The following is a 27189-nucleotide window of genomic DNA, read 5'->3' as shown; positions in this document are numbered from 1 at the left end:
GTAGTTTATTTGGATAATTATTTTACATATTATGAATTACTTAGTAATTGGTAATCACCTACAACTATGATACGGTGCAAAATAAGACAAAATATGGAAATTTAAAAATAAAGGATGGTGGTTGAGGTAGTTGAAGGGAAATATATATTTTATTGGTATGGTGGGGTTTAGGGGATGTTTTAGAGGAAACCGCTGCAGAGAGTGAGAATATAGAGGGGGAGAGAGTGCTGATGTGGTGCGCTAGTGGGATATAGAGGATAGAATTTAGAGGGAACCGCTGCAGATAGCCTTAAAGAGATGAATTGCGTGCGTGTGTACAGGTCCTTTTTCAGTTTTCTTTTCTTCCTGATGAAAAAGAATGAGAATTGGAATGGTGTACCAATTCAGTTGGGTTCGGTTGTGCGGCATGCAAGGGGATCCGTGTTGAGACCAGATAAACCCTATCAAAAAAAATCGCATGCCCGCATGCAGCGAATCTACGCACGACTGCATGCTTGAGTTGGTTGCTGTAGCGGAGAAAAAAGAAATTGCGTCGTTTTGACCGCATGTGCGCAGGGTCATGCGGCTAGAGGTGAATTAAATGAAAAGGAGGCCACCGTAGATCAGTTTCGTTCATGACATAAAAGAGAGAATAAAGATTGTTTTATATTTCATTTTATATATTAATCAATTACTTTCCATAATAAATAAACTAGGTAAGTGCCCGTGCGTTGCAACGGAAACATATAATATCACGAAAATTATGTACAAATATGTATTATACTGTTATGAAAAAGGTTTTGTAATCTATTTGTGATCCTATCCATACATAAATTTTGTCAATCAGCATGGAGGATGCTTTTGAGCATGAAATTGTAACACTCGAGAGAGATACCGAGCAACATGCTTGAGGCGCATGTACTCCTGCAAATAGTCATGACGATAGGGAACTATCGATCTGTGACAACTCTAGTCAGGTCATTTCCAAGAATGCTAAGCAGATATCTGTCAAATGATACTTAGGTAATACATACAGTACATCTTGGATGACACTTAGGTCATTTCCCGGAGAAGACATCTAGGCAATACGTACATCTAAGATGACACTTTTCACCATCTTATGTGTCCATCCAAATACGATACAAGACACACAAAAGGACATCATAATACAAGCTAGACCAAACCTAAACAACAGGAACATGCTTCTACACAAATAAGGACAATAATTCCTGATCCACAATGTACACGAAACATTTAGAGTTCTTGTTTAGATGAACATGTTAGCACAGGTGGGCCTCACACCACAACATCAGCCACCAACGACTGATTTGATGCATCCCTGCAATATCTGTATCATAAAAAGGTAAATAAACCCTCGTATATGAATTCAGGGATCAAACAATATGCTTGATTGAAATTTTGACTTTTCATGTCCTTTACGCTATACATGGACTTCTCTGTGTGTAATTTCATATTTATCTATTACATACAACAAGACATGGACACTCATTGGGGGAATTTTCATTCCCAGTTCCAAATCAGAAAAGCATTCAGCCAACAGGTGCAACACCTCAAGTTTTTCAGGCAGGCGAAGTCTCCAGATCAACGTCCTATTCCCACCATGTACCATTCTGCAACACAGAAACTCGATTATTGTAACTCGTGATGTCTCCATCATGTGCTATAGTGAAATGTAATTTATGCAAGCAGACGCTTTGAAGTTGCAACCAACTGTTTAGCTAGGATGAGACGGACCTTGTATCCTCTTCTTAGAAATTCAAGGGAGCTTCCCTCTTCTTGTAAACCAATAACTCTCAATAGTTCTTTCGCCTAAATGAAGATAAACTGCATGGCAGACCCAACAAGTTCAACGAAGTTAGTATCTCTTCCCCACAAACACACAAGTGACCAAAAAAAGTAGAGCAAATGTATTCAAGTAGCTTATGGTATGACATGTCCCAAAGTGATCCAAGCTTCACTATCTGCGAAACATGCATATGAACCATCAACTTGCTTCAGCATGATAGGGCCTTTACAAACAGTAACTCAGTAGATCAGTAGCTATCGGTGTTGATAAATAAGGATGACATTACCAGCCAAATGACTTTGCATAGTTCTTTAGTTTGATCTTTTATTCCATGCCCATTGCTATAATCTTTCCAAATGAAGAAATTCAAATAAACCTCTCCAGAATACAACTCCAGTGTAATTCACGATGTATGGATCAACTTGGATTGTCTACACGGTTGAGAAGGGAAAGTAGTCACAGATGGTATAAGAAGCAATAAACGCAAGCATGTGTCTAGATGGATAAAAATAAGACAAATGAATACCTTGAAGTAGTCACATCGTCTGATACAAAATACTGGGATGAACTAAGAAAGAAACCGGTAGTGCAAACCTTTTGGGGGGAACCCCATAAGCCCCCGGCCAAAACTGCATTGTGAATTGCATAAGTCACTGCCTCATAAAGCAATAGGCAATGGTTTGGGATATATGAGACATATCGCAATGTATCTAGATCAAGATTGAATAGAGGACTGGAACAAATGTGGCAAACTTCTCCTGAAATTAGCAAAAGCGCGAAGACAAAATCAACTGAATGTGGATATGACACATACAAGCACATCACCAACAAATGAAGCATATTCTAGACATACCACATACTTCTCTATAGAAGCAAGGTGATGCATGCTGCTGTTCATGAAGATATATAACGATGGTGGTTCATCGAATTTCCATCTATCTATATCCACACCAGGCAGCCGGTCCACGACAACACATTCTGGTGCGGCATACCGTCGAACAACTCAATAAGAGTTTTCATGCAGATGGTATACAAAATGAAATGTGTTAGTTGTATAAAAAATACATTTAAGCTTGCAATCACAATATTTCATTTTGAAAGAATATATGGTAGGATCCAACAGTAAATGAAACTATGTGACACATACATAGTACTACAGGTTAGCAACATACCATTTAACATCTGACACTTTATTTATCACGTCATCTATTCATAGTTATTTTTATTCCATTAATATGGCAAGAAGTGAGCCAGAGGAATGCTTTAACAACTTACCCTGGGAGAAGAATACATTCCACAACTAAGGGCAAACATCAAAAGTGGCTCAGCTGTCGCAATGCAGAATTTTTTTATGCTCCTCAGATGCCTTAATCTTCTAAAGGGCAAGAAGCAGAGCCTTGAACCAATGGTGTGTGCAGCCAAGATAGAAAACAAGTAATGCGATATGATTCTCCGGAAAGAAAAGTGTGTTACACAGCAAGCAACAAAGAGAAAAATGAAAAATTTGAACCGCTAGCATGCTATTTACTACCAGCAAACATAGTATCGAATCTAATGTACAAGAGTTCTTTCAGCAAACCATTTGCATCAATGAAAACAGTTTTATGTCACTTCGTGGAACACCATAAGCTGGGTAAGCCTGTAAATGGATGGAGAAATGTTCAACATGTGCTCTCCTATACATCACGGAAAAAAGAGAAATATTTCCAGACATTCAGCTACCCTAATAAGAACTAAATTTTTCAAAACCACGTACGTGCATCATAAGCGTGTTGTATAAGCTGATCCAAAATTCCAACCTTGCATCATCATTTAGCATAATTGAAAATCTCAAAAACACCAAACAATGAAGAATCTCAGACTAAGTGTCTATATATTTCACCATTCAGATTTCCTCAAGTGTTTCCTTGTATGAAATAGAAAAGCTATTTAGATGGATCATCACTATCTGGGAGAGACAAATTTGTGTTTTACCTCGCAGATGGAGCAATCCATTTCCATCAATAATGAGCAACTGCAGCAAGGAGGCAGAATGGCAAAACCTTAGAAAGGGCATGGGTAAATACATAGAAGATGCTGGTGATTATGCAAGACATCTCATAAACCAAAATGATTCATAGTCAAGAAAAGTAATAGATTGAGCAGTAAAATTCTTCAAACGTGTAGTTCCATTGGTCATTAAGTGTATTTACATGACAATAAAGAATAGCATATGCCTTGTTTCCTATGACTGCTTATGCAACCTGAACATTTAGGAAGTGATGGTATCACTTGCAATTGAAGCACACATGATTTTTTCCACTAAGTTTCTTGTTGCAGTAACCAGAAGCATTACATTACGCCTCACAGATGTGCTCTCCCGACCCAGTAGGAAAGACAAGTTCATTTTTTATTCATCAACCAGAGCAAAGTAGCAGAAGCTACATGCAAAGCACAAGCACAATGCAGATCTATTGGAAGCGTATGTGATATGGTGTCGGCGAAGCGGTGTGGATGTTCTATAACCACCAATGAGGTAGATCCTACCACCTACTGCCCATAAATGATGTGATATGTGTCAGCCGAGCCCCCAAGGAACATGCCCAGGTAGTAGCCACGGGTGGCGTGGGTGGGCAGCTCGTGCAACGACAGACTGTGCCTCCTACCAATGAACTCGCTCACCTTGCTGTCGCTGTCGCAGGTGAGGTTCGAAAGGACCTCGTCCACGCCGGGTCGCTCCTACAGCCGCTGGATCGAGATGATGGGGAACTGCTGCCGATGGTCCACATGTCCGGTAGGGAGGTGGACACGGACATGTTGATGTGGTAGGTATGCGGCAGCTCGGGCGCGCCCATGCCATGGTCGACGAGCTCGCAAATCCACAATATATGAGTTATTTTAAATATTTTCATGCATTGGATTATTCTTGGTGGACCCTTGTAACAATTTGACATGGTGCAAAATCATTATCCTCTACTGATATGGTACAAATTGGGTCCAAATTTCATACCTTCTAGGGCAGCAAGGTCGAGATCCATAATATATGAGTTATTTTAAATATTTTCATGCATTGGATTATTCTTGGTGGACCCTTGTAACAATTTGACATGGTGCAAAATCATGATCCTCTACTGATATGGTACAAATTGGGTCCAAATTTCATACCTTCTAGGGAAGCAAGGTCGATCCTGTCAGATCGATTGGTACGATCCAAATTTTGTGGTATGAGGTCCCTGAAGAAACTTGGGTAGTTCCATAGTTCAAGTGCACCACAAGCTTGATATCCCATTGATAATATTTTCTTTTCAAACCCTATTTTTGATAGTTGTTCTTCCCCCTTAAGACCAACCAACTCTCCAATATCGATGCTATGTTTCGACACAAGAAAGAATTTAACTCGGTGTTTATGTTAGTTGTACTAAAATGTGCTAATCGAGCAGAAAACTTATACATTCTAGCTACATTTTTAAGAGTAGTTGTTTGTTGTGTCAAGTTCAGTGTCTAAAGTCTGGTTCAGTAATGCATTATGTAAGAGTCGATATCTAATAGAAGAATGTCTTAACTTTTTTTGTTCAATTCTTTATAATCTGTATCACTCTTTTCTGTCTGATTTAATTCTACATAAAAATGAGAGGAATGGATGCCAAACATATATAAATTGTCTACTCACTCTTTCAGGTACGTTGGGGACTTATTTGCATCGGGTTGGCCGGTCGGATCCCTGAGCTTAAGAGTGCATTCTGTAAACACTGGTAAACTCTTCAGTCAAAGAATAAGGTATGCCATGGTTGATCGGCTTCTTCAATCCCACGAGCCCACCTAATGTCGGTCCTCCTATGTGACCAAATGTATCTTCTATTTTCTTACCCAATAAACCATACCTTCACAAAAGAATTAGAATGAGGTAAATTTGTACACAATCTCACTAATTAATTAATTTGAATATGCAGATGTAAATAAAATTTCCACTTGGAAAAGTAATACCAGCGTTAATTGTTTTCTTTCAACAAATATGAGAAAATGAGATAATATATCCTCACCAATTTGCACGCATTCCAGCTCTCATGGTCTTAGTCTTGAGAAGCTCGACAGTCCAATCAACAGTGTGAACCTTTGCAATGACAGCAGAAGTGACCAATCTAGCATACCCATATAATTCTTCGTCTGATAGGTTGGGATGTTCTTCTTGAGATATTAAAAGAGCATTTTTAATTGTTTCTTCATATTTTAGCATAAAAAAATAATGTCTTGGTAATTAATAAACAACAGCTTTATCGATACGGTGGAAAGAAATCAAGAACATCAAATTCTTCATATAAACTAAACAAATAGATAATAATAGTGATGCTTCTCTTACCTTTATTGCATCACACACTGCATTGTGTTCCTTAACAAAAAGAGCTTGTAAGATCGGAACCCCAACCCAACTTGCGAACATCACCCAATAATGCCACACCATTCTACTCATGCAAAAGAAGACCATCATCAAATTGTTACGGGATCGGACGGCGGGATCGAACGACTGAGATTATTTACAGGATAGAATGGACGGCTGAGATCGCAGAATGGTAGAACGGCAAACTACCCTTACCGTCTTAATAAGTAGTAGAGATATAATACACCATTGTGGCACTAACGGCAATTCAAAACAGTAAGTATCCACATCAAAATGCACCCAAATTCCGGCTTTCGGGAGATCTTAGAAATGCATAATTTGCAACCCCAATTACCAACAACATTGAAAACTGTGTGTTCGTTGTTTTATACAGGATTGTTTTTTAACATAGACCCAAACAAATTAAAAGAAGTGCCAGGAACAAAGTCATAGTATGGGATGATATATTATGGATTTGTGGTTAAGGGAGAAAATTTTAAACTACGAACTGAAGCATACCATTTAACAGCTAAACCAGAAACATCTCTCGAAGCATCCTCAAGTTGTTGAAGAACAGTAATCGTTAACTTTGGCTCAAGGTCTTGATCAGCTTTGAAGCTTTCTTTGTTCAATTCACTAAGCAGATCTGATGTTGCCATATATCTGTAGTCTTTATCTTTCCCTGTCATCTGTGCAGGCATTTAACAAAGTGCTTTAAAAGTCAAAACGATGCATAGTTGAACCCAATTTCATGTAAATTAGTTTAGGGGTTACCTTCTCCAAGATGTTGGTTATGTTTAAATTTGCCATTTTAGCAAGCCTTTACAAGAGCACACACTTCAGAGAATTCAACAATGTCCTGCTGGAAAACAAAATAGGGAACGAGATTAGTTTAATAGCAGACAGTCTAAACGAACAGATCTGCATGTTGAGTTTTCAGTTGCTGATATATACATAAAAGTACTCAGCAATGGCAGGAAAGCTTAAACAATGGCAATATTATTTCTGATATGATCCTAATAATTCTTCATGCAGCAAATCCCAACAAGGATACCAGTCATTTAACTCTAGAGTCATGCTCAGCAGACAGAAAAAAAGGATGCAACTCAAAGGCGTGTATCATTACAATGGAGTACTCTTACTTGTACAAAGAGTATCATTACAGCGGCAACTTAATTTCAATTATTATTATGGTGAACAGGGTTCCAGAAAGCAGCACTAAGCACACGCTTCCGCGCGCTGAATCGTTAGGAGCACGGGTAACGCTTCGCTTTGGGGAATAAACGCTCCCAAATCGGCGCGACCGCCTTGGTGGGGCAGCGGCTGCTGGTTCCCGCCCTCAGGCCGAGCGCCGTTGACGATCCACCGGAGGCGGGAGGAGAGAGAGAGGCACGCACGCAGGGTAACAGGCCGGCGTGCGCAGGACCGGAGGCGAGGGCGCGAGGCGACTGGCGAGAGGCGGGAGGGGAAGCCACTGACGCTGCCGCTGAGAGTACGAGACTGGGCGCCGTCGCCGTCGCCTGCGTGCCAAGCGCAAGTAAGGGAGGGAGCGGAAGATGGAGCGCCGTCGCGCCGGCGCTGCGAGGAAGATGTAGATGGGAGATGCTCCAGCCAGATCGGCGACCGACGGAGGAGCTCGCACAGCAAGGACGCGGCGAGCAGTAATGGCGGCGAGGAGGGGGCAACAGTGGTAGAGGAGAGGAGGTGTGCGACTGCCTGCGGGATGAGGAGCGACCGACGGCGGGTGAGGAGCGACCGACGGCGGGTGAGGAGCCGCCGCGCGAGAGCTGCCGCGAGACCGACGGAGAGGCTGCGGGCGCGGGCATCTCTAGGGTTTTTCCTAGATGGGCCGTTTATGATTGAATTGATAGATGGGTCTCATACAAGCCAGCCAAATAAATTCCATGTTCTCTACCGCGACGCAAATAAATGGTACCATATCGCCTAGCAAAAGAGTGCAGTAGCAACTTATAAACGTGGCTGCTATAGAGAAAGCAATCAGCTCTTGTAATCAGTTAGTGGTATATTGTGAACATGTATTGAATTTTTGTGCGCGCGGATGGACGATCTAGATTGAACAACAGCGATGCGGATGGACGATCCAGATTGAACAACAGCGATGGACGATCCAGATTGAGCGAAGGCAGAACGGCAGGCTACCCTTAGAGCCTTAATAAGTAGTAGAGATAATAGAAAAATACATGTTTAAAAATGGAAACATACCTTTTACACCTGATGTGGTATGTCCATGCATTAATTCTAGTATTATTTTTCTGCTTTATTTCTCGTAGTAGATAATTGACAGAAATTATTAAAATATATGAATGCTATATTATGCATAATCAAATCGCTCTAAATATTTATGTTGCATTGAGCTTAAGACTCATGCTGAGCGATTAAATTGTATAGTGGGTACTCGGACACGCTGATCAGGTTGCGTTGGTAATCGGCTGAGTTATGGCATTAGCTGAATATTGGCTGCGCCCTGGCAACACAACGCAAAATTTGTGCCGTTCAAACTTGGCTGCGTCATATGATTGCTATGTCGTGCTCTCGCTTAATCGGATCGCTCCCGTTGAGTCGGACCGCCATTGTCGAGTCACACATTTTTCGAGGGCCCTGAAGGCATTGCATGTGTGTCGCAACTATTGAGTCACAATTGCGCTTGTTGCGTCTGTTGTGTCTGTTACGCGTACTTATCGTGTACCCCAACTACCAAGCCACAATTGTGTCTATTGCGCTTATTACGAAGGCTGGATGTGTTGTCGTAGCCCTGATGGCTGCACACGCTTTGACATCAGACGCTAGAGCTTGTACTCGTGTGGATTGTGGTGGGTTGTTCAAGCCTCTGAAGCCACATCATAGCGCAACCTTCATAAGCAATTTTATTTGGCTCTATATTTTATTTGATTGTGTTGTGTGGCATCATATATTTATTTATATTGCCAAGTGGCCACAACAACTATATCAAGCTCTATATAGCTTGGACATCTGGGAAATTAAACTGAAATACAATAAAACACAGATAAGTTAATTCTCTGCTCTCTCCTTATGCATAAAGTTTTACTCGAAGTAACCCGAAGGTATATACTATGATGCATGAAATCCTTTTTGGCACAGAAGACATCACAAATTGGGATTCTATTAGTTAGCAAAAAGACCTTACCAAATGATTTAAGATCAGAAATCTCAGTCATACATTGCTCAACCAGATGTTAGCACATTGCTCTCTTTGTCGTTGGATGACATGAAGCAAACTATGAGATAAAAGGACATGTAACCGCTAGCAACACGAAGTTGCGAGTATACCGAGAGGTTATTCTGAGAAATTTTTCACTATGTTGGTGTGAAAACCATAGTGTGTTCCCGTCGAACCACTTTACTCGTCCTGTTTAGGACCTATATGCTTGTGTTGCATACATATCTTAGAATTGTAAATACTATAGTCGCTGAATTGACTAGGTATAGTCCTTTGATTGGTATGATATACTTTTAAGCCAAATGGTAAAGGTCAGTCCTGAATGGACATATACCTGGAGTTTATGTAGCAGAACTACATTGGATTCCACCTTTAAAATGCTTACTGTAATCTATCTCTGATCTACTAGGAGTAAGAAGAGTATAAACTAGCTATGAAATCCCATATCACCACAGAGCTTAAAGCTAAATTAGACATTAACATGTTCTTGGTCCTCAGAGCCAGAAGATTTATATGTCTTGACCACTAGACTACTAGTGATGATAATTTGTGATAGAAATATGAAGATCTTGTAGATACATGTTGTATCCTCTCTACTCCTGATGATTCTTCGTATGAGAGCAGTACTATCTGTTGTTGAAGATGTATCCTAGGCGGATACCAGTATTGTTTCGTTCTTGCCAAGCAGTTATCATTATTTGCTTCATCAAAAGCTAGTTATATGATGATTTTCCCAGATAAAATGAATTCTTGGCCTTGTTTGTTCTATTCAAAAACTTCTCTTTTTGCCGAACAATGAAGAGATCGAAATAATGCTTTATAGAACAAGTTGGTATATAATATGAGGAGAAATATTTGCCCTGCTGGCAACACCATAAAGAATTGACTATTGTTATAAGTTCTCTCTCAAAATTATTATACCTAAACATGTTGCATTAATCGATACCCAATTTCAGAGCGGTATGAGTAATTGGGTAAACCATGGGCAGTGATAAAAACGAGCTGGACTAGACATCTCTGCATATAAAAATCTTTGCTTGGCAGCATTGGCCTGATGCCATGCACTTTACTACCATTATCTACATACATATTTTCCTATGTGCTTAAAAGCACAATGCAACCAGTGAATGTCTTTGTGAGCGTTAGACTCTGATGGTCATTTTACTTGTTGATCTGAAGTCAACTAATGGCTCCAAATGACGAATGATATTCATGAGCCCCTGAAGGACCCTTATGGATAAAATAGTGTTGCACATATCAATCTAAATCTTAATGATTGACTATGCATTTGGTAGTAATAACAATAAGTTTGCAAAATTATAATCATTAAGCAACTTGTTGTTGCGTGTCTCGTTGGATGTTGAGACTAACCCTTCATGTTGAAGGACAAATATGTAGTATTCATGCCACTACATTAATCTAAGTCCAAAGCTCACTGCATAAACCCCCTATCTGTAATGTGCGTAAGATTTCCCAAATAAATCACCACAATAGCATACATTGGCCACAAACTAGATGATTGTGGTTGGGGATTTTATATGTATGCTTTTAGAACATCTCGGCATTAGGGGGAGGAATGCCCATATAGTGTAATGCCTCAATATTCTATTAAACACACAAAAGCCAAACTGAACCTGTCGTTCGGTGTGTACTTCTGTGTATATGGAGTTTGCCAGAAATCGTTGAAGAGTAACCATATTGGTCTGAATGCTTCTACCTGATGTAGATGTGGATATACCCGGGATTAATATCATATCTACATTTGACTTATTGGCATTTGATCTATTCTCGGGGACGCTTGCGAATATGATCTGTCGGCCTTAGTCAAAGCATATGTTCTGATTGCAGATTCACGTGGTCTGTGATAACTCTCCTCCGATTAATTCACCCTGATGGTGATTTGCCTCACGAAGAGGTTCATCTTGATGATGAAATTCCTAGCAATGCGCGCAATATCATTGTGCTGGGAATACGAAACAATGAATCTTTCGTTTCGGGAAATGACGGAGATCATTATTTAATGTGGGAGACAAATATGTCGACACCTATCTTGCCCCTCTACATTGCAAATGGATTCAAAACAAAGTCCTAGGCATGAGCGCTTTAAGCTCTCTTATCGGGTCACTGATAAATGCAATCGAGGCTGAACCAATAATCGCAAAATGAAAGTCACGAGCTTGAAGTTCGAACATTTATGGGCACTATTGAAATAATGTATGGTGAATGTGTAACACCCTAAAATCTTGATTTTGTGATTAGTAGATTTTTTTTAACGGAATCAAATTAATGTGTATTATAAATTTTTATGAATGAAACTAATTTCTCTTTAAACAAATAATTAATAAGATATATGTCTCTAAATTATGCATCATGCTGGTTTTCATTTTTTTGTATGCATCTTGTGACAATATAAACATCATATGAAAAGAAATATATTAAAGTTCCAAAGGAGAATTTAGAAATTAAAAGAAAATCTAGAACTTGGCAGTGGAGGAAGAAATATTATATAACACAAAATAAATTTATAAATAAATAAATTCATCACAGATTGGGTATGTTCAAATTGTATTTTTAATCTGAGGAACATTTATCACAGGATTTGAATTTGGAATTTAAATTTAAAATGAGAAAGGGTAAACAGAAAATAAAAAGAGAAAGAAAAGGGCAACTGGGCTCCTTCCATCAATTCAGCCCACTATCGACTACCTACCGCGCGGCCCAGTTGGCTCCCACGCGCGCAGCGCCCTGGCGTGCGGGACCTCCTGCCATCGCGGGACCGCCCTTCTGCCCGCTCGGTCCCACCTGGCAGACGCTCTTCCACCTGGGACGCTTCCGTGTGGGGCCGGTTTGACAGACCCGTCGTCCCCGCGAGACTCGCGGGCGAGCTCAACCGAACCGCGAAGAAGACGCCGCCGCGAACCGCGGATTTGACCCACGCATGCCCGAGCTTCTCGGCAACGGATTCTATCAACCGGGGGCATATAAACCTGCCCCTGCGGTCTTCCCTGAACCATTGGCGCGCTGAAGAACACAGAGCACCGTGAGGGAAGAAGCTAGAAAACGGGCCGCCGCCGTAGATCGCCGCTGCGCCTTGCTACCTATCACGCCAAGACAAGCCTGTGACGGTGGTCGGGGAGAATCTTCGTGGCGTGCGGAGGGTCGCCAGGGCATCACGCAGGGGTACGGCTCTCGGGAAATCGCTGGGTTGCGTGTCGGAGCCACTCCTCCTCCGTTGAGCCGCACCGCATCGTGGGCGGAACTCTGCGTCTCCAACTCTGGTATGAACCTGCCCCACAGACTCACCTCAACCTCCTCTTCGTGTTGCTTCATTCAATTTGTCTGAGATGCTCTGGGGAGGCCGATTGGTGCCTCGTTGTGCTCTCCACTGTGTGAGCATGGCGGCGGCGTCGCTGCTTGGTTAGTGGGGAAGACAATGTCGTGGCCGTTGGATGAGAGGCTCACGGCCTAGATTAGATGAGAAGGTGATGAAGGGATAACCCTAGATCCGTAAACGGACGGTGCTGATTAAATGTAGGATACCGGTTTGGGTGAAGCGATCTAGCGCGTCCGATCGCCATCGGGCGGACCAGAACCGTCCCACCTCTTTAAAGGCCACCACCGTTGGATTTGGATCCGATGGCCACGAGTTCGTACTGGTTCATCCGCGGCAGGTTCTAATCCTGGCCTCTGGATTTAGATCTGATGGCCAGAATGGCACCATACCTCTTCGGCCTGGTATTCTTACTAAAGAGACCCTACTATTTTTAGAAATGAACCTGCGGTCCATTCTGACTATTCGTTGTGTCTAGGGATTCTTCTGCGCTAGCCCCTGATCTTTCTGAAAATAGACGCCCAGTTCAGAACTGATTCAAAATGCATAAATGAATTATTAAATACATTTTTTATACAAAAACAATTGCTAGAATTTGTTAAAATCCCTAGAAAATTCATACTTACTCCAAATTAATCCATTCCACTTCCTATAATTTTGTAATATTATTATATATCAATTAGTGTCTCTGTTTTGACATGAAAGTCACATTAAAATTTATTTCTTAATTAATCTGATGCCAAGCACATAAAACCTTAGGAAATTCGTATCTCCTCCGTTTTAACTCCGATTTGATCCGTTCAAGTTGCGTTAGTCTCGTAGCTTCGCGTAGATTATTTTTACTCAATGTATTCTTATGTTTGGTGTGATGTTAATTTTATCTATACCATGTTTGTTTGTATTGCTACGACTAGCGCGAGGACACGTGTCATCTGAAAAGCAAGTTGGTACCTCGAATCTCAAGTGTCAGGCAAGTTGTGCCCTTGATCACTTCTTTTTACCCAGCCATGTTCTGATTAATCATAATGATATGCATAGGTTAATTTTGATGGGACCCAATAGGTTACCCTAGTTTGTCTATCTTTATACCTTGTTTACCACTGAACTTTTTGGGTAGTACTTGCTAGTGCTTTATGTGGTTTTAGGTATGAAGATACATTATTCATGATCACACTTTTATTATCTGTTTATTATCGTTGTTCATGATAAGATCATTATGTTAATTGGAACATGGAGCGACCACCCGGGAAAACAGTGCTACCACAAGGGTTTATGGACGCCCTTGGCTGATTAATTAGGAAAGCTAGTGGAGGACTACCTTACCCGAAAGGGGCAAGGGCAGTAGGGGAGTGGTCAGTGTAGGGAGGTCCTTGGTTGATTTTGCTGCGATGGCGGTCAGGCAAGAACCCTGCATTGGAGCTTCCTATAAACTGTAGCGGGTTTTCTGAAGCTAGTGGAACTTTGTAAAGGCCTCGTAGTGTTACCCTGCCTCGCCTCCTCGGTAGAGGTGTATGGGAAGTCGTGATCCCTTGGCAGATGGGTAACATGACTTGTGGGTAAAGATGTGCAACCTCTACAGAGTGTAAAACTGGTATACTAGTCGTGCTCACGGTCATGAGCAGCTCGGACCCTCACATGATTAATTTATGGAACTAAATTCAATTTGTCATATGTATTGCATCGTAGGTGATGTTGTTACTTTTGTTCTACTGCTTAATTGGGTTGGTATTTACTTATATTTAGTAATTGCTAATAAAATTTTGACCAACTTTAAAAGCAATGCTCAGCTCTAACCATCCTCTTTGGTAAGCCTTACACTTCACATGAACTCACACCTTTGGCGAGTTCATTCACATTATTCCCTACAACTTGTTGAGCGATGAACGTATGTGAGCTCACTCTTGCTGTCTCACACCCCCCCACACACAGGTCAAGAATAGGTACCGCAGGATGAGGCGCATGGAGGATGCTGCGATGTGTTCGTGAGAGGTCTAGGTCGTCGTCTCCCAGTCAACTTTGGGTTGTTGGACCGTTGTCTCCTTATATGTAATTATTTATTTTGTATAGAACTCCTATTATATAGTAAAGTTGTGACATTCGATCATGTGCCATGATTCATCATATGTGTGAGACTTGGTCCCAGCACACCTGGTGATTATGTTCGCGCCCGGGCTTTGGACCCCTAAAACCCAGGTGTGACAGAAGTGGTATCAGAGGAATGTTGACTGTAGGACGAAACCTAGATAGAACTGGACAACCATTATCTACTTACCTTTGCTACTCTGATTCTTTCTAAACTTTTCTTAATCTTTTCTCATCTATTTCCGCCTTACTCTGATTAGTCTTACATTTTTCCTTCTAAGGACAAATGTGGATTTCACACTTTGAAATCTTGTACCTAAAGTGACCCTTAGGAATAGGAGACCTAATCTTAGGAACCAAAACAAAACTATTTTATAAGTATCTATATGCTTGAATGCTTGTTCTTATGATATTTGTTTGATTTGGATCTTTGATTGAGTGTGATGAGTTGTAGAGTAATGTCCACAATTGCATCTGCATATACATAAAAGCATAAAGAAATCATAATATAACTAGATCAACTAAGAATATCCCCCATTAAAATATATCTAGCTTCATAAGATCCATCTTATCTTAAAAGATATTGTCTTACCTTAATAGATTCATCTCATCTTAAAAGATTTTATCTTATCTTATCTTATCCTAACCACTTTGCTTATCTCATCCTGGAGTAACCACCATGATCTAGTCCAAAATTAATTAGATCTTATCTAGTCTAATCTAGTCATGCCAATCTATCTAATCTAATTTGATCTAATCTAAGGTGAGTTCTTAAATAAGTTAGTTAATGCTGGTGAAATAGATTAGACCCTAATCCTATAAATATGTGTTGACCTAAAATTAGTACCTTAGACCAACTTGGCCATGCAGAACCACCTGACCTACTTGATAAGTTGTCTAATCCACCTATCCTAACCTATAAGCAAAGTAAACCATGTTTGACCTATACCCGTTTCACAACCATCTATGTATCTAAACCTTCTAAAACCCAGATGGAGACTTCAAGACTAGAGAAGGAAGATAAGAAACCAACCTTATCAAGGAAGTATAAGAACCACCTCAAGACCAAGCGGGATCACTAGACGAGTCAAGATCCACTACCCATGATGAAGTATTCCCTTGCCAAAATCTTTCTTTCTTATACTTGTCTTGATCTTTCTTACACCAACTCTGTTTACCGATAGCAAAAACATGACTATAAGGTACCCATGCTATCCTAGTCACCTACTAGTTAGTCTTAAAAATCACTTTATGGTTTTGGTACCAATTGAAAACTAGAAGCGAAATACAAACAAAACCTTCTATATCCCTTTTCTTAGTAATCTCGAGGACGAGATTATTTTTATGGGGGGTAGGATTTGTAACACCCTAAAATCTTGACTTTGTGATTAGTAGATTTTTTTTAACAGAATCAAATTAATGTGTATTATAAATTTTTATGAATGAAACTAATTTCTCTTTAAACAAATAATTAATAAGATATATGTCTCTAAATTATGCATCATGCTGGTTTTCATTTTTTGTGTGCATCTTGTGACAATATAAACATCATATGAAAAAAAAATATTAAAGTTCCAAAGGAGAATTTAAAAATTAAAAGAAAATCTAGAACTTAGCAGTGGAGGAAGAAATATTATATAACACAAAATAAATTTATAAATAAATAAATTCATCACAGATTGAGTATATTCAAATTGTATTTTTAATCTGAGGAACATTTATCACAGGATTTGAATTTGGAATTTAAATTTAAAATGAGAAAAGGTAAACAGAAAATAAAAAGAGAAAGAAAAGGGCAACTGGGCTCCTTCCATCAATTCAGCCCACTATCGACTACCTACCGCGCGGCCCAGTTGGCTCCCACGCGCGCGGCGCCCTGGCGTGCAGGACCTCCTGCCATCGTGGGACCGCCCTTCTGCCCGCTCGGTCCCACCTGGCGGACGCTCTTCCACCTGGGACGCTTCCGCGTGGGGCCGGTTGAACGGACCCGTCGTCCCCGCGAGACTCGCGGGCGAGCTCAACCGAACCGCGAAGAAGACGCCGCCGTGAACCGCGGATTTGACCCGCGCATGCCCGAGCTTCTCGGCAACGGATTCTATCAACCGGGGGAATATAAACCCGCCCCTGCAGTCTTCCCTGAACCATTGGTGCGCTGAAGAACACAGAGCACCGTGAGGGAAGAAGCTAGAAAACGGGCCGCCGCCGTAGATCGCCGCTGCGCCTTGCTACCTATCACGCCAAGACAAGCCTGTGACGGTGGTCGGGGAGAATCTTCATGGCGTGCGGAGGGTCGCCAGGGCATCGCGCAGGGGTACGGCTCTCGGGAAATCGCTGGGTTGCGTGCCGGAGCCGCTCCTCCTCCGTTGAGCCGCACCGCATCGTGGGCGGAACTCTGCGCGTCTCCAACTCTGGTATGAACCTGCCCCGCAGACTCACCTCAACCTCCTCTTCATGTTGCTTCATTCAATTTGTCTGAGATGCTCTGGGGAGGCCGATTGGTGCCTCGTTGTGCTCTCCACTATGTGAGCATGGCGGCGGCGTCGCTGCTTGGTCAGTGGGGAAGACAATGTCGTGGCCGTTGGATGAGAGGCTCACGGCCTAGATTAGATGAGAAGGTGATGAAGGGATAACCCTAGATCCGTAAACGGACGGTGCTGATTAAATGTAGGATACCGGTTTGGGTGAAGCGATCTAGCGCGTCCGATCGCCATCGGGCGGACCAGAACCGTCCCACCTCTTTAAAGGCCGCCACCGTTGGATTTGGATCCGATGGCCACGAGTTCGTACCGGTTCATCCGCGTCAGGTTCTAATCCTGGCCTCTGGATTTAGATCTGACGGCCAGAATGGCACCATACCTCTTCGGCCTGGTATTCTTACTAAAGAGACCCTACTATTTTTAGAAATGAACCCGCGGTCCATTCTGACTATTCGCTGTGTCTAGGGATTCTTCTGCGCTAGCCCCTGATCTTTCTGAAAATAGACGCCCAGTTTAGAACTGATTCAAAATGAATAAATGAATTAGTAAATACATTTTTTATACAAAAACAATTGCTAGAATTTGTTAAAATCCCTAGAAAATTCATACTTACTCCAAATTAATCCATTCCACTTCCTATAATTTTGTAATATTATTATATATCAATTAGTGTCTCTGTTTTGACATGAAAGTCACATTAAAATTTATTTCTTAATTAATCTGATGCCAAGCACATAAAACCTTAGGAAATTCGTATCTCCTCCGTTTTAACTCCGATTTGATCTGTTCAAGTTGCGTTAGTCTCGTAGCTTTGCGTAGATTATTTTTACTCAGTGTATTCTTATGTTTGGTGTGATGTTAATTTTATCTATACCATGTTTGTTTGTATTGCTACGACTAGCGCGAGGACACGTGTCATCTGAAAAGCAAGTTGGTACCTCGAATCTCAAGTGCCAGGCAAGTTGTGCCCTTGATCACTTCTTTTTACCCAGCCATGTTCTGATTAATCATAATGATCTGCATAGGTTAATTTTGATGGGGCCCAATAGGTTACCCTAGTTTGTCTATCTTTATACCTTGTTTACCACTGAACTTTTTGGGTAGTACTTGCTAGTGCTTTATGTGGTTTTGGGTATGAAGATACATTATTCATGATCACACTTTTATTATCTGTTTATTATCGCTGTTCATGATAAGATCATTATGTTAATTGGAACATGGAGCGACCACCCGGGAAAACAGTGCTACCACAAGGGTTTATGGACGCCCTTGGCTGATTAATTAGGAAAGCTAGTGGAGGACTACCTTACCCGAAAGGGGCAAGGGCAGTAGGGGAGTGGTCAGTGTAGGGAGGTCCTTGGTTGATTTTGTTGCGATGGCGGTCAGGCAAGAACCCTGCATTGGAGCTTCCTATAAACTGTAGCGGGTTTTCTGAAGCTAGTGGAACTTTGTAAAGGCCTCGTAGTGTTACCCTGCCTCGCCTCCTCGGTAGAGGTGTATGGGAAGTCGCGATCCCTTGGCAGATGGGTAACATGACTTGTGGGTAAAGATGCGCAACCTCTACAGAGTGTAAAACTGGTATACTAGTCGTGCTTACGGTCATGAGCAGCTCGGACCCTCACATGATTAATTTATGAAACTAAATTCAATTTGTCATATGCATTGCATCGCAGGTGATGTTGTTACTTTTGTTCTACTGCTTAATTGGGTTGGTATTTACTTATATTTAGTAATTGCTAATAAAATTTTGACCAACTTTAAAAGCAATGCTCAGCTCTAACCATCCTCTTTGGTAAGCCTTACACTTCACATGAACTCACACCTTTGGCGAGTTCATTCACATTATTCCCCACAACTTGTTGAGCGATGAACGTATGTGAGCTCACTCTTGCTGTCTCACACCCCCCCCCCCACAGGTCAAGAACAGGTACCACAGGATGAGGCGCATGGAGGATGCTGCGATGTGTTCGTGAGAGGTCTAGGTCGTCGTCTCCCAGTCAACTTTGGGTTGCTGGACCGTTGTCTCCTTATATGTAATTATTTATTTTGTATAGAACTCCTATTATATAGTAAAGTTGTGACATTCGATCCTGTGCCATGATTCATCATATGTGTGAGACTTGATCCCAGCACACCTGGTGATTATGTTCGCGCCCGGGCTTTGGACCCCTAAAACCCGGGTGTGACAGAATGCGATGGTTCAAGTGGTCTTGTGAGAGACCCATCCCACATATGTGTTGAATAAACACTGTTCTGCTATGTAATATATCTGGCAAATGGCATGAATTAAATTATGCAATTAATAGGATTCTAAAGATCCGTCATGAGATCCTAGGAGGACTCATATCTTTGAATTATAAATATGCAACATATAAATCTCATACCGAATAATACATTCCTGATGAATGATCACTCTCCTATGTAGGGGGGATATCTCATAGTTGAGACTATCATTCCCAGATGGAACCTATCCAAAAGAAACAAAGTCTGTGTTGAACACCAAAGTTTGATAATCTCTATAAAGGGATAAAGACCCATACAGACCCGAAAAGGAATAAGATGAGGTACCAAAGTACTTGAAGTTCACCGAATAAGCACATGTGCATTCCACGATCTTTACTCATGGTATTTTCACTAGATGTGGAATTACGGTATCCTCTAAAGCCACGATGGCAGAAACCTATAAGGTTTAGGTGTTACTGGCAAAGTATCCCCATTGTGCCAGAATGAGAGACTACAACGATATATTTGATCGATGAAAAATCTCTGGTGGATTACGATCTTTGATGGACTTTTGTTACACCATCATAGATGTTGCAAAGGATGAACGCCTGGAGCGATGTGTCATATTTAGAATATGTACTATTGCAACTATATTATCCCCTAAGTCCTATTGAAGGACATATTATTTGCTTTGCACAACTATGTATAAATTGTGGTGTAAGATAGAAAATGATAGCACCCCAACCTCATTCATTCTCGTTATTCCAGATGAACAATGAGACATATATCTTGAAGAATATGCTTGAGTTATGAGGGATAACGACTTTGACAGATGTCATCGTCAGGGGGAGCGGATGCTTATATTGATCACAATCGTGAGACAATAAATGTCATATTCTATGCTCTGAAGGTGTGAGCTTGATGATCAATATGTGAACATTTATGGAACTTTCTATCAAATATATAGATCCAGTCGATCGAACACCATCCGTTAAAGTGGCTTATTTATATTAATACGTGCACTTACCTCGTATATCCTAGAAGTGAGTAGAGGTAAAGTTCCTGAAATAGTCCTTGCAAGGATATGCAATCCGTTTGCTTAATCTTTATGTGCATATACTTCTAGAAGAAGATGTTTTGCCTTATTGATACGGTTTTGCAAGGATCAGGGGGAGCACATTTCTAAAGTTAGCCCTTGTAGAAGATTCGATAGAATCTAGATCCCAGAGGATCGAAATCTGTCCCGATGACAATTGTTGTACTCTTTTTCCCTTGGTGAGTTTTCTTGAAGTTTCTCACGTGAGGTTTTTAACGAGGCAACAAAGTGCAAATGCAATTTGTATCACCATGCACTCTTTCTCCACATTTTTCCAATTGGGTTTTTCGGAGTTTTAACGAGGCATGTGTTGGTCGCGGTATTCGCCCAAGGGAGAGTGTTAAGTAACCCTAGTTAGGGTTATGTGGGCAAATACCTGCTTTGCCCCTGGGGGTCTCACATCTCTATATAAGGAACCTGTAGACCCCCCTCATAATACAGAGATCAGAAAGAGGCCAGAGACTCAACCCTATATCCAGTGTCTCGTGTGTTTCCTCTGTCGTGCTTATGTGTCTCGTGTGTTTCCTCTGTCGTGCTTATGGGAAGGGAGATGAGTTTTCTACATCTTCTCGCGTCTCTACTGCTGACGGGAGGAAAGGGAGCGGATCTGGTGATCCGTGGTAACGTAGTTCTCAACAACCTCATCCATCATTGCGTCGAACACATCCATTCGCTGTCAGTGTACGGGTCCGAGAATATATGAATCTCATGCAAATTCATCTAACAGCTCTCTCATATCACCTCCTATATCTTTAGGATACAAAACAATACTTTACACGGCTATATGCACGATCTGCTGAGTACATCATAGCAATATAACTTAATCCACAACATAGAACAAACAAGGATACAACCTCTATTATTTCACTACATCTTTAAAGTGAGAATTGTGAGAATTTCTTTCAGTGTCACCCTACTCCATACGCGTATAGCAAAGGTGCACCTGCTAGGATTTGAAACCTGGTCCCTAGGAAGAGAGAATTCTTTCTCTAACCACTGCAACTCATATTGATCATTGATGTATAAATAAACCGTATATAATATATAGAAACCGTAGAGATGCACGACTTAACTAGTATTATTATTAGTATGAAGCAGCAATAAATTCTTGTTCAGCAACCGACCATCTGTCATCTCTGATACACCAACCATGCCCCGAATGGCATTCAACGCAAACGAGACGAGAGAAGAGCAAGAGGAGACAGGAGGGAGGGACGCCCTTGGTCTAAGCACTGCTCCGGTCCAGATCGAGGCATCTCGCACAGACGACAGACGCTCTCTGCCATACACTCTACAGTGTCTAGACCAGAGACCCATGGTGACACCTGGGCCCTGCCTGCCATTCTGAGCTGTTCCGGACACAGCTGCTGAGATTCCACGCTGGCAGTTCTTGACTTTCCCACACGGCCCAACACAACCGAATTTTTTGTTTTTGAGTCCTTTTTGTGTCAAAAATTTCCAATTAGACCCCCAGAAAACTTAAATGCAATTTTGGACCCATTTCTCGGCGCCATGAGCTATGGCGCCGAGTTTACACATCTCGGCGCCATAGATCTTGGCGCCGAGCTACCTGCCGCGCTGTCGTCCACGAGCTGACGCGGCGTCGACGTGGCACCGAGCTCGGCGCCAAGATCTATGGCGCCGAGCTCGAATAAATAATCACAAAGCTTGTCTAGCTCAGTTGGCAGAGCGCAAGGCTCTTAACCTTAAGGTCGTGGGTTCGAGCCCCACTGTGAACATATTTTTTGTCTTTGTCACTGATTTGTTTTTTATTGTTCAGATTTTTTTGTTTATGCCGCTGATTTGTCCGTGCGTTCAATATTTTTTGTCTTTGTCACTGATTTATTTTGCCCACGACGGGTTTAAAATTTTGCCTAAAACCGTACCCATCGGGTTTGCGGGTACCCACGGGTTTTTATCTCCAATATGCTTATTCTTTTTATAATCAATAAGTATCGTAATGATTAATGAGATCATGGTCCAAAATTTATGTAATGAACAACGAGTTCATGATTTGGTGTAAAAAATATTAGTAGAGAGAATTAAATACAAATAATAAGTTGTATAATCAAGTTACCTTGCACTAAGTTATACATCCACTACATATATAACGCTAGTAATAACTATAATAGCGAGCAAGCAACACTATCACCAACTACTTATACATTCACTATTTGATAAAAATAGGAAGTAAATAGGTAGATAACAAGTTTGTTGTTCGTTTATAAAATAAAATAACAATATGCACTAGATTTGGTCGGATTTAAAAAACCCACGGGTTCATGGGTTTGGGTACTATATGAACAAACCTATACCCATTAACCCGTCGGGTATACATTTATGCCCATTAACAAACCCATGGGTACGAAAATTGACCCAAACCCGTACTCTAATGGAGTAAAAGCCCATCGGATTTCGAGTACCCATTGCCATGTCTAACCATGTTCAAGCTCCATGCATAGACGGAGCTTGAGTGGTTGACCAAGAAATTTGTAACTGTGCTGCAAACAATCATAAACAGTGCCATATTTACTACAATATTTACTTATAGTACACAACATAATTGACAGAAGGACCATATATGGTCCCACTAAGCTCCGCCTCTGACTTTGAGTCTCTCTCTCTCCCTGTAAATTCTCATTTAAAAAGTCATTTATTATTTTTTTAGAAAACTTCACGAACCATTAGATTCCGAATTTCGAAATTTTAATTTGGGTACAAGAAATAATCCAATAAAATACAATGAGTTTGAAAATTTTCGCCATACCCGTAACCTAATAGGCAATAGCCTAATAGGGTTTTTAATCATCAAGTATCAGGTACCCATTACCATCCTAGACATAAGACAAAAAAAAATAGGCTATTCGATAAGATTTATCTGTTCAAAAGATATTTAGAGTAAACTAATTCACCGTCTTAAGAGTGTTTGAATGTACTACAACTAATAGTTAGTTAGTTAAAAAACTACTAGTGAAATTAGCTAGCTAACTGTTAACTAATTTACTAAAAATAGTTAATAATTGCTAGGGTGTTTGGATGTGATCAACTAATTTTAGTCACTAACTATTAGCTCTAATGCATTCAAACACCCCTTAATCCTTTTAATATATTTTTATGCCAAACTTAAATTGGTTAATTAATTAAAAGACAAGATGTGCACTCTGTTTTGACGAGGAAGCACACTCCATATTAGTGGATGTCTGAAGTCATGCGTAGTAATGCAAGTTAGCAACGTCGTATTTCACTGTTCTGATATTCCTGAGTTTCTAACAAAGCACGTGACCATCGTGACTAGATAAAAAATATTGAACGCACGGACAAATCAGCGGCATAAACAAAAAAAATCTGGACAATAAAAAAACAAATCAGTGACAAAGACAAAAAAATATGTTCACGGTAGGGCTTGAACCCACGACCTTAAGGTTAAGAGCCTTACACTCTGCCAACTGAGCTAGACAAGCTTTGTGGTTATATATTCGAGCTCGGCGCCATAGATCTTGGCGCCGAGCTCGGTGCCACGTCGACGCCGCGTCAACTCGTGGACGACAGTGCGGCAGGTAGCTCGGCGCCAAGATCTATGGCGCCGAGATGTGTAAACTCGGCGCCATAGCCCATGACGCCGAGAAATGGGTCCAAAATTGCATTTAAGTTTTCTGGGGGTCTAATTGGAAATTTTTAACACAAAAAGGACTCAAAAACAAAAAATTCGGCCAACACAACAGCCAGACTTGTATGCTCCCAGTCCCAGCGCACACGGCATTGTCTCAAGCCTTTGCCCCACTTCCATTCACAGAACAGGGAATAAAATAGTCAGAGGGAGGGAAGTTACATCGACATGCTTAATCTGTCTCCATCTCCAAATCGCAAATAATAAATAAGCACGTGTTTGCTTTCTGTACATGAAAACCACTCCAGTCTGAGATTTGCATGACCTGATGGTACATCAATGCTGCGCTTGCACATTCACCTTGTTGTGCTAAAACCAACCAAACATGTAATATACTGACTACAGCAATACAGGTCATTGCTGCAGCCTTGTAGCACACGTAGGAAACAGCCAGCTGGCCGTGCTTCCAAGTTGCCCATTTTTCTGGCGGTCCTGATAAGCATTCCGCTTTTATGATACTTCATTCATGGCCAACAAACATTTCGTAGATCACCTTAATCAACAGAATTCGAGGTCATGGGCTTTCCATCAATGTGACATAGCGGTGCCCCCTTTAATGATCTTGACCATCGGCTTGTCATATGATCGCTACCAAGCACCAAAATCATGGATAGCCTAAATAGATCACACAGGCACCGGAAAGTATCGGTAACCTAAATAGCAGTCAGTTGCGAGTAAATAAACCATTTTCAGAATTGAGTAACAGAACAATGAGCACTCCCCACAGTACACTTGGTACCTTCTTCTATCCATAGCAATACGCATACTATTATGGCTTGTGTGTTTGAGAAAAAAAACTTTATGGCTTGTGAATCTCGATGGATGGTGGTGAGTAGCAATCAGAACAGTTTGTGAAGATGGGTTTACGATCTTGAGTCCTGATATTTCCTACTTGAAGGTAAGGCAAGAGTATGGATAAGGTAGTCAGTCACCTTAGAAGCTTATCTCACATCTCTCGGCGAAGAACTTGCCGTTTGTGTCCGTTTCCTGAGGCAATAAGGCGAGCCATATACCTGTGTCAGCACCTTCTTCAGCAGAAACATTCCCTTCCCAACCAGTCATGGCGGTTTTTACCCAGCCAGGGCAGAAACAGTTAATGTATATCTTTTGGCCTTCAGGCCGATCCGAGAGCCTCCTTGCCATGAGTCGTGTATAAGCATTAACAGCGAGCTTTGAGATCGAATAGTCCGTGTACATCTGTGGCCACTCATTCAGGGACCAAGTACCTTGCTTCGCTTGTTCGAGAAATTTCGTGATCATCTCATCAATCAGCTGCTCTGATAAACAATCGTCTTTCAACAGTCGATCTCTTAGGCTCACATCACCAATTCTCTGACAGAAAAAAAAACAATGGGGAAAGTAAATGTCAACCCAACAGCACTGCACATACTAAGAAGGCCACAACAGATCACACTGGGAAGATAGGAACCTGTCAAACAAACTTACATTCCGTCTGCCATTAGCTCTACCAAGCCTTGAGCTTACATTCACTATCCGAGCACCATACGCAGAGCGTTTCATTAGCGGTATCATAGCATCAATCATCCGCTTCGTGCCATAGTAATTTGTCTCGATAACTTGCTCAGCAAACTCAACAGAATTATCTGCTCCTTTGTTGAAGTTTACACCTGCATTGTTAACCTGTACCCAGGTTAAAACAAATCTAACATATGGCCTTCAGGCAAGATCTCTGCAAGTAACAGTCATTTATGGATTAATGGTGGTGTCAGTGTCACTGCACCTGTCCCTTCTCGTTTTCTACCAATCGAATCGATCATATATATAGATTACGAATTCCAGAAACAACTGCTTGCTAGGTTCGTAGTTCGTTTGGTGTGTGTGGGTGGGGTGGGGTGGGGTGGGGGGGGGGGGGGGGGGGGGGGGGGGGTAATCTTCCGTAGTATATAGTGAAACCAAATCAACTAATCACTGGATACAAAACCACACAATTACAAAAGGGAGAATGCGCTCACAAGTACATGGATGCCGCCGTAGGTTTCCACTGCCCATGCCGCGAAGGCCTCCACCGACGCGGCGTCCGCCACGTCGAGCTTCCGGGACTCCACGCTGACGACCGTGTCATCGGGAGCCTCAGCCAGGATCCTCTCCGCCGCGTCCTGGCCCTTGGCAGCGTCGCGGCAGGCGAGCACGACGTGGAGCCCATGGAGCGCGAGCTGGCGGGCGGCCTCGAAGCCTATCCCGCGGTTGGCGCCAGTGACCACTGCCACGGCCCGCGGCGCCAGGCGGTCCCACCACCGCTGGTGGGGCTCGTAGGGGAGGGACCGGAGGAGGGCGACCTCGCGGCGGCGCTGCTCGCGCCGCTCGCGCGCCGCCTCCTTCCCTTTCTTCCCCATCTCTCACCCGGCAATTGTTCTTGCTTCCGTCGTCGGAAACGGAAATGACCATCCAGCCCAATAGTGGGGATGAAAGTATTTGGACCTCCTTTTGACAGGCCTTCATGCCAACTTTAAACCCACTATGGGCCTAGTGACGGCTCCTATGGATGGTGAAATGAGCGGAATGACACTTCACAAGATGGGCCTGCTCAGGCATGGCCTAATTAGACTGTTAACTGTATGACAAAACAAAAGGAGAAAAAATCTTTTTCAACTCTTCAGTTTCCGGGTCATGTATTTTTTGATTTTCCTTTCTTACGTATAAACTAGTTAGATGCCCGTGCGCTGCTACGGTTTCAATATATCACTGGCTCCAACATTTGCCAATAAAAAAATTACTTAAACTTGAGTGTACAAAGCTCGTCACATACATCTCAGAGATGATTCAAGGCACATCCAAATGAGAAAAAGGGATTAGAAATGGCTTCTTCGGCTAATCCAGTACAACAAAGATAGCAAGCTAACATTAAGTGACCATGTCAGTCTGAAGAAAGATAGAAAATTCATTTTGCAATTTTTACTAATATTACTGAACAAAACATGTAACAAGCATGCGATTTCCACTCCAATACAATTTG

The 27189-nt window shown here is 41.8% G+C and overlaps 1 protein-coding gene, 1 long non-coding RNA gene and 1 other non-coding gene across 5 annotated transcripts; 1 reads left to right on the top strand and 2 right to left on the bottom strand.

Annotated features, from left to right (window-relative positions):
- Window positions 1-6767: 6767 nt before the first annotated feature.
- LOC103650812 (uncharacterized) lies at window positions 6768-7733 on the bottom strand. Its single transcript, XR_564400.3, has 3 exons — window positions 7538-7733; window positions 6915-7002; window positions 6768-6829 (listed from the first exon to the last, which is right to left on the bottom strand). It is a non-coding gene; the product is annotated as an uncharacterized lncRNA (long non-coding RNA).
- Window positions 7734-22214: 14481 nt separating this feature from the next.
- On the top strand, window positions 22215-22287 carry TRNAK-CUU (transfer RNA lysine (anticodon CUU)). Its single transcript has one exon. It is a non-coding gene; the product is annotated as a tRNA-Lys (tRNA).
- A 1949-nt stretch (window positions 22288-24236) lies between these two features.
- On the bottom strand, window positions 24237-26625 carry LOC100383687 (NAD(P)-binding Rossmann-fold superfamily protein). Of its 3 annotated transcripts, none has more exons than XM_020549922.2 (4): window positions 26189-26625; window positions 25662-25856; window positions 25148-25547; window positions 24237-24830 (listed from the first exon to the last, which is right to left on the bottom strand). In XM_020549922.2, exons 1-3 carry the CDS (start codon window positions 26567-26569, stop codon window positions 25149-25151), a joined length of 975 nt encoding a protein of 324 aa, XP_020405511.1. In that variant the 5' UTR covers window positions 26570-26625; the 3' UTR covers window positions 24237-24830; window position 25148.
- Window positions 26626-27189: the final 564 nt, after the last annotated feature.

The sequence above is a fragment of the Zea mays genome, chromosome 3, assembly GCF_902167145.1.
Source record: "Zea mays cultivar B73 chromosome 3, Zm-B73-REFERENCE-NAM-5.0, whole genome shotgun sequence".
NCBI lineage: Eukaryota > Viridiplantae > Streptophyta > Magnoliopsida > Poales > Poaceae > Zea > Zea mays.
This window is presented reverse-complemented; position numbering and strand designations above follow the sequence as displayed.